At 37.6% G+C, this 8,521-nt stretch overlaps 1 protein-coding gene across 1 annotated transcript; it reads left to right on the top strand.

The window, feature by feature from the left end:
• Window positions 1-690: 690 nt before the first annotated feature.
• LOC112742282 (uncharacterized) lies at window positions 691-1,917 on the top strand. The gene has a single exon (XM_072213811.1). The coding sequence runs from the start codon at window positions 770-772 to the stop codon at window positions 1,730-1,732; it is 963 nt and encodes a 320-aa protein (XP_072069912.1). The 5' UTR covers window positions 691-769; the 3' UTR covers window positions 1,733-1,917.
• The last annotated feature ends 6,604 nt before the right edge of the window (window positions 1,918-8,521 follow it).

The raw sequence follows: 8,521 nt of genomic DNA, 5'->3' as shown, positions 1-8,521 counted from the left end.
GTAAATAATAAAAATATTTAGGAGATAATAAAAATTAATTTAAAATTATTTTATTTTATATTTTTAATTACTGTTTATTTTATTTTATATTCTTTACTTACTGCTAGATAATTGAGTAATATTAAATATAATAAATATATAACTATAAATATTATATATAAAAAAATTATAAATATTAAATTAAATAAAATCATTTTAAATTTTCTTTTCATAGTATTACCGATAGTTTAATAACTTTAACCTGTCTTTAATTATGATGATTTGATCAAGAAAGCCAAGCTTTATATGGCACTTGTCAATTTGCCATCAATAATTTTACATAATGCTTGTTGTAAACTCACCATATCAAAAAGCCATATATGAAATAGTGTAATCCAACTTTTCAGTTTATTAACCATTAGTATGAAGAATTCATGGTTTAGATTAGAAACGTGAGATGCTTGGGCTTATAGAAGTTGTTTTATGCATATCTAGATATATGGTTAATTAGCTTGCGGGTGGCACACATTGAATGGTACAGAAAATTTTCACTTTCAATGTTCCAATCAAGTTTGATTTTTTTGCTCAAGTGTTGAATAAGTGGTACTATGAATGCCAAGGCATCAATATCAAGATGATAGAGAACTTCAACTGCATTATGTATTAATGGCACGTACCCTTCCTCTCCCCTACTATAAATATTGCTCCTTGGTAGCTAGCTTTATCAAATTAAAAGTAAGAGATAAAAGAGTAGTTTATAGATTTGTTTTGTTGAGAGAACAAAACAAACATGGGAAAATTGCATAAGTATGTAAGTGTGCTTGCTTTGTTATTTGTATTTGTAATAGGAATAGCAGAATGTAGAAAAGTTAAAGATGATGAGTTAGTTGATGGCATTGGAGGAGGTGGAGGTCGGGGTGTTGGATTTGGTGGTGGCGGTGGAGGCGGTGTGGGTGGTGGTGTTGGTGGAGGCTTTGGTAAAGGTGGTGGTGCCGGAGGAGGAGTTGGGGGCGGTGGCGGTGCTGGTGGAGGCTTTGGAGGTGGTAGAGGTGGTGGTGGAGGGTTTGGAGGTGGAAAAGGTGGTGGTGTAGGAGGAGGAGCTGGCGGTGGTGGTGGATTTGGAGGTGGTACAGGTGGAGGATTTGGAGGTGGCAAGGGTGGCGGTGCCGGAGGAGGTGGTGGTGCAGGTGGAGGTTTTGGAGGTGGAAAAGGTGGTGGTGGAGGAGCGGGTAGTGGTTCTGGTGGAGGATTTGGAGGTGGCAGAGGCGGTGGTGCAGGTGGAGGTTTTGGAGGTGGTAGAGGTGGAGGAAGCGGAGGTGGTGCTGGTGGAGGCTTTGGAGGTGGAAAAGGTGGAGGAGGAGGAGTTGGAGGAGGTGGAGGAGCTGGAGGTGGTGCTGGTGGAGGTTTTGGAGGTGGCAAAGGTGGAGAAGGAGGAGTTGGAGGAGGTGGTGGAGCTGGAGGTGGTGCCGGTGGAGGCTCTGGAGCTGGAGGTGGTGTAGGGGGAGGAGTCGGGGGTGGTGCAGGTGGAGGATTTGGAGGCGGCAAAGGAGGAGGAGGTGGAGGTGGAGGAGGTGGAGGTGGAGGTGGAGGTGGAGGTGGAGGAGGTGGAGGCTTTGGAGGTGGAAAAGGTGGTGGTGTAGGAGGAGGAGTTGGTGGAGGCTTTGGAGGAGGTAAAGGTGGTGGTAGTGGTGGTGGCGGCGGTGGTGGAGGCGGTGGTGGTGGAGGCGGAGGCGGTCATGGTGGTGGATTTTGAATTAAAAAATTTCTTAAAAATACAATGTTGTAATGTCATGCAAATGTTGATTGTCACCTATCTATCCATGCATAATTGTCCCATGCAACAACGTAGTATGATTTAAATAAACTTGAAAGTTTTGTGATGCTTTTGTATGGTTGTTATGCAACACTTCTTAATTTAAGAACATATTTCGTATGAAAGTGTAATTTATTTAAACATTTATTTAAATGAAGATACTAAAAATATCTTTTTATGAAAAATTTTGTATTAAAAGTATACTTTGTTTGTTTAGCCAAATTTAAAAAAAAAATAATAATGCTCCACATCCTATAAAAAATCTATTCAACTCATCTAACAACTTTTTTTTTAACGCGCCTCCCTCGTCCCCCAAAGTTATGTGAAATATATGCACGCCCCCCTCTCCTTCTTATCAACGTAATAGATTTACGTAAACTTCTTCTTCAACGTAAATATTCATCTTCTTCTCTTCTTCAACATTAACAATTTGCATTGTAATTTTCAGATCTGCAATCTTTGTTGTTCGTTGTTGTTTTTCTCTGCTGCTCGTCCTTCTTTTTCCTATTCTTTTACCTTTTCTTCTTCGATTTTGTGGATTTATCTTCTTCATTTTCAGATTTCAATATTCTATCAAAATAATGAATAATTCAACTTCAAATTAGTTGAATGAGAGTGTTTTGGATTATTCTTCTGAAACGAATCAAGCGGACGAGGTTTGGATTTTTTTTTAATCGAATTGAATTAATAATCTCTCAATTGTAGAACAGGTGTTTTGAATTTACATAATGGATAATGTTTCGTTCATTTAGTACTATACAATTTTTTCACCATAATAACGTGTTCGGTTCATTCTGCAAAAAGCTGTTTGAATTTGATTTTATATAATGGATAATGTTCCGTTCTTTTAGTACTATACAATTGTTTCACCTTAATAACGTGTTTGGTTCATTATGCAAAAAGCTGTTTGAATTTGATTTTATATAATGGATAATGTTCCATTCATTTAGTACTATACAATTGTTTCACCATAATGACGTGTTCAGTTCATTATGAAAAAAGCTGTTTGAATTTGATTTTATATAATGGATAATGTTCCATTCATTTAGTACTATACAATTGTTTCACCATAATGACGTGTTCGATTCATTATACAGAAAGCTGTTTGAATTTGATTTTATATAATGGATAATGTTCCATTCATTTAGTACTATATAATTGTTTCACCATAATAACATGTTCGGTTCATTCTGCAGACCAGGTGTGTTGTGCATGAACAATTTATCCCAAAGGTCGGGATGATTTTCAAGACACTAGAAGAAGCCGGAACGTGCTACAAAAATTATTCCAAAGAGTTTAGGAGTTTCTGAAACTGAATACTAATAGCAAATTTTTTTTTTTAAATTATCTCTCTACTATAATATTGATATATGCACTTTTTCAGTTCATCCTGTGTATTAATTTCGGTTTATTTATTTTTTTTGGAGCTCTTAATGTTTGATAAATACCCTGATTCTATTCACTGTCAACCTGGAACAAAACAGTAGCCAGATTAACATTAATTAACATCTCAAACCAACAGAACAAAGACTAATCCATCTTGAATCAGATATATACATTAACATTAAATTTTTAATAACATTTACATTAATATTCACATATATACATTGTTTGGTTTTTTAAACAAGTTAAATAAAATAGTGTTAATTATAATCAGTCAAACAAAGTATATCATATTTACTATCTATATCCCCAGATGTGAATTTACAATCGGGTTGCAGAGGACAGCAGATGGCTTTGGGAGTCTTATTTCTTTAGATGCCCGAATCACTTGGTCTCTGATTTTGTTAAGTTTGTGCAACATAATATTTGGACCATATTCGAGCCTGAAGCCAAAAAAATTTGGTCAATGCTTCACTCAATACACCTACAAGCACAATCACGCATATTTTAATTAAGTGAATCAAAATGGCCAACCCAACTGAACTGAACACCATTCATGTACTAAATAAAACGTGATAAACATTCAATTATCAAGAAAAATTTTTCTGCATGCAAAAGAACTCAACTAAACTCATAACAATCAGGTGAATTAAATGACAAATACTAGTGAACCTAACACCAATCATGTGCTGAATAAAACGTGAAAAAAATTCAATCATCAAGTAAATTATTTCTGTATGCAAAAGAACTCAACTAAACACACTAATAATCTAATGAATTAAAATAACCAACTCCACTAAACTGAATTTCATTGATGTTCTGAATAAAACTTGATCAATCCCGCTACGTTACCAACAGTATTTCTGTCAACTTCTGCCAATTCTTATCTATAACTGTGTTTAATGGAAGTGTCTTTGTGGATGTGTCTAATAAAAATGTCTTTTTTATGGCTGTGTTTAATAGAAGTGTCTTTATAGATATATTTTCTGGATATGTCTCTTTATATGTGTTTAAAATATAATAATTAATTATTGTTGGCAATAAGTTGGCAGATAATATGTTGGTATCCTATACTTTTCCAAACTTGATAAACATTCAATCAGCAAGAAAAATATTTTTGCATGCAAAAGAACTCAACTGATCGAATGCATTAACAATCAGGTGAATCAAATGACAAACACCTGTGAACCGAACACCAATCATGTGTTAAATATAACGTGATAAATATTCAATCATCAAGTAAATCATTTCTGCATGCAAAAGAACTCAACTGAATACACTAACAATGAGGTGAATCAAATGACAAACACTAGTGAATCAAACACCAATCATGTGTTGAATAAAATATGATAAATATTCAATCATCAAGTAAATCATTTCTGTACGCAAAAGGACTCAACTAAACACACTAACAATCAAATTAATGAAAATGAGCAACTCCACTAAACAGAAAGAAAATAAGAACATATTTTCATTCCTATGCCCTGGTTATGCCAAAAAAATGGAATCAGATTAAGTCAATCTACTAAACGAAGTAACTCAATTCAGTAAACTTAAAATGCAACTAAGAGAAATGCGATATTGCAAGATTTTGAATGAACAGTAGTTTTTATCATACCTTTTCGCAATCTCTGTTCTTGTTTTCGTTCGTATTTTCTTCTTCCTTTCGAAATCTTCTCGCAAGTCTTCTCCACTAACGGTTTTCGCAGAGAACACGAGTGAAGTTTGAGAGATTTTGAGAGAGATTTGAACTTCTCCAGTAGTAGTTTCAATGTTGAAGAAGGAACGTTGTTTCATATTCAAGGCGCGAATGAATATGTTAACGTTTCGTGCGTTTGGGCACGTGGAGTCACGTTTCATTTAATGAGATTGGATTTTTTTTTGTATTGGGCCAGTTTGGATGGACTTGGATGAAAAATTATATGGATGTGTAACATGAGGCTAATTTTTTTCAATATGAGACCAAGTTTGGTGTAATGCTGAGTTATGAAATTTGGGGGAGTTTTACACCTTTGTGACGGCGTTCAGGTGAAGGGAAGAAATCGAACGGTCCGATTTATTACAGTTGAAAGGGGACACAAATCGGACCGTCCGATTTGTGGTTTATGGAAGGCAGTGTATGAAAATCGGACCCATCGATTTCATGCTTTACATTTAAATTTTTTTGGGTCCAAAGAAATCGGACCCAGCGATTTCTTTGCTGGATGAGAAAAAATTTTACAAGTCATAAAATCGGACCCAGCGATTTTCAACCATCACACTTGCGTAAAGCACCATGTACTCTCATACCCATGTGATACTCCATCTTCTTTCCAATATGAAAAATAAAAAAGTGTGTAACATGACTGTTAAAAAAATAATACTTTTATAACATATCAAAATCAAACTTTACAATTCATCATCTAATGGTAAAAAAGAAGCATATTCATATGAAGACAATTATAAATTTTTCATAATAGTATCCACTATTTATTTATTTAGTCACATTTTAAATAAAAATAATATTTTTATAATATATCAGAATTTAATTTTATAATTTATCATTGAAGAATCAAAAAGAATAATATTCACATAAAGACAATTATAAAATCTTTATTAAAATATCCACCTAATTAAAAAGTGAATGCTCTCATTCTCCAAAATTTATGGGAGAATTCATACCTTAATTATGTTAATCAATACATTATAGATGTGGCATCATTAATCTCAATAAGCTAATAAATAAATAAATAGTTTTAAAAAATTAAAATTTAATATATTTTAAAGATATATTAAATATTATTTTTGTAAAAATACCAATATGTATATACCAAATATTATTTTTTATTGAAATTAATATAAAATATAAAATAAAAAGCTCTTCTTTTCTTACTCAGACAATACTCTCCTCCAAATAAAACACCTCAGGCTTAAAAGAAAACACCTCTTCACTATCCACAGATTTGAACCTTCGCTGGCAGCTCTGCCACCACCGCTGTTCGTCACCGCTCACCAACACTATCACATCCCTTTCACTCCTTCATTCATATCCATCACACCGTCTCTCACATCATCTGTCTCCGTGAGCCTTGTTCACACGGTGTCTACTTCCTCTACTAGCGTCATCGCGTATTGCCATCATCTCTCACGTCCTCTGGCTCTGTGACCTCTATTCGCACCGCTCTATATCCGCCTCCTCCACTAATATCGTTGCATCTCCATCAACGTATCTCAACTCCTCTGCCTCTGTGACCCCTGTTCGCACCGCCTTTGTGTTCGCCTCCTCCACCAACACCGCTGCGTCTTGCTGCTGCTTGCCGTGGCCACTGTGTCCTCCGTCACTTGCCCTACAGCACTCCATTTCTGTCACTCGAGCCAGCGCACAGAGTTGATATTAGGTTTGTAGATTTGTAGTTTATAAATTTGTTTATAGATTTGTTTCGTTAAGAGAACAAAGCAAAGATGGGAAGATTGCATAAGTATGTAAGTGTGCTTGCTTTGTTGTTTGTATTTATAATAGTAATAGGAATAGCGGAATGTTAAAAAGTTAAAGATTATGAGTTAGTTGATGGTATTAAAGGAAGTAGAGGTGGGAACGTAACATTGAATTTGGTAGGGGTGTGCAAAAAAACTGGTTTCACTGAACTGAATTGAAACTGAACTGAAACTGTTTTAAATAAACCAGTTTTTTTAAATAAAAAACTGAACTGAAACCATAGTTTTTATGAAAACCAGTTTATTAAAAACCAGTTTTTATGGTTCAGTTTAGTTTTAAACGAAATTAAAACTGGTTTTATTTAAACTCTAAAATTAGTTTTTACATACTCTTTCTCTCTCTCCTTTCACTTTCTCTCTCCCTTTCCTCTCTCTCTCTCCACTTTCTCCCCCCTCTTTCCCTTCTCTCTCCTCTTTCTCCCCCTCTCTCCCTTCTCTCTCTCTTTTCCCCTCCTCTTTATCTCTCTCCTCTTTCTCCCTCCTCTCTCTCCTCTCTCTCTCTCCATCCTCTCTCTCTCCTCTCTCCTCTCTCCTCTCTTTCTCTCTCTCTCTCTCTTTTCTCTTTCTCTTTTTTCCTCTCCTCTCTCTCTCCTCTCCCTCCTCTCTATCTCTCTCCTTTTTGTCTCCCTCTTCTCTCTCCTCTCTCTCTCCTCTCTCCTCTCTCTCTCTCCTCTCTCCTCTCTCTCTCTCTCTCTCTCTTTCCTCTTTTTTCCTCTCCCTTCTCTCTCTCTCCCTCCCATCTCTCTTCGTCTCTCTCTCTCTCTCTCTCTCTCTCTCTCTCTCTCCTTTGCCTCTCTCTCTCCCTTCCCGTCTCTCTTCCTCTCTCTCTCTCTCCTCTTTTTCCCCCTCTCTCCCTTCTCTCTCTCTTTCCCCCCTCTCTCTCTCCTCTTTGTCTCCCTCCTCTCTCTCCATTCTCTCTCTCTCCTCTCTCTCTCTCTATCTCTCTCTCTCTCCGTCTCTCTTCCTATCTCTCTCTCTCTCCGTCTCTCTTCCTATCTCTCTCTCTCCCTTCTCTCTCTCCTTTCCATCTCTCTCTCTCCCTCTCCCTTCCCGTCTCTCTTCCTCTCTCTCTCCTCCTCTTTCTCCTTCTCCTCTCTCTCCCTCTCTCTTCCCCTTACTTTCTCTCTCTCCTCTCCCTCCCCTCTCTCCCCCTCCCATATCTCTTCGTCTCTCTCTCTCTCTCTCTCTATCTCTCCTCTTTGTCTCCCTCTTCTCTCTCCTCTCTCTCTCCTCTCTCCTCTCTCTCTCTCTCTCTTTCCTCTTTTTTCCTTTCCTCTCTCTCTCCTCTCCCTTCTCTCTCTCCCTCCCATCTCTCTTCGTTTCTCTCTCTCTCTCTCTCCTTTGCCTCTCTCTCTCCCTCTCCCTTCCCGTCTCTCTTCCTCTCTCTCTCCTCTTTTTCCCCCTCTCTCCCTTCTCTCTCTCTTCCCCCCCCTCTCTCTTCTCTTTGTCTCCATCCTCTCTCTCTCCATTCTCTCTCTCTCTATCTATCTCTCTCTCTCCGTCTCTCTTCCTATCTCTCTCTCTCCCTTCTCTCTCTCCTTTCCATCTCTCTCTCTCCCTCTCCCTTCCCGTCTCTCTTCCTCTCTCTCTCCTCCTCTTTCTCCCTCTCCTCTCTCTCCCTCTCTTTTCCCTTACTTTCTCTCTCTCCTCTCCCTCCCTCTCTCCCCCTCCCATATCTCTTCGTCTCTCTCTCTCTCTCTCTCTCCTTTCCCTCCTCTCCCACTCTTTCCCAATTCCTTCCTCTCTCTCTCTCGTCCCTTCTCTCTTCTTCTTCTTCTTCTCTCTCTCTCTCTCCCTCCTTTTCCTCGCTCTCCCCTTTTTTTTCTCTCTCTCTCTCTCTCCTCTCCCTCCTCTCTCTCTCCCCCTCTTTCT

The sequence above is a fragment of the Arachis hypogaea genome, chromosome 14, assembly GCF_003086295.3.
Source record: "Arachis hypogaea cultivar Tifrunner chromosome 14, arahy.Tifrunner.gnm2.J5K5, whole genome shotgun sequence".
NCBI classification, from domain to species: domain Eukaryota; kingdom Viridiplantae; phylum Streptophyta; class Magnoliopsida; order Fabales; family Fabaceae; genus Arachis; species Arachis hypogaea.
Note: the sequence above shows the minus strand (reverse complement) of the source record. Positions and strands in the feature narration are given on the sequence as shown.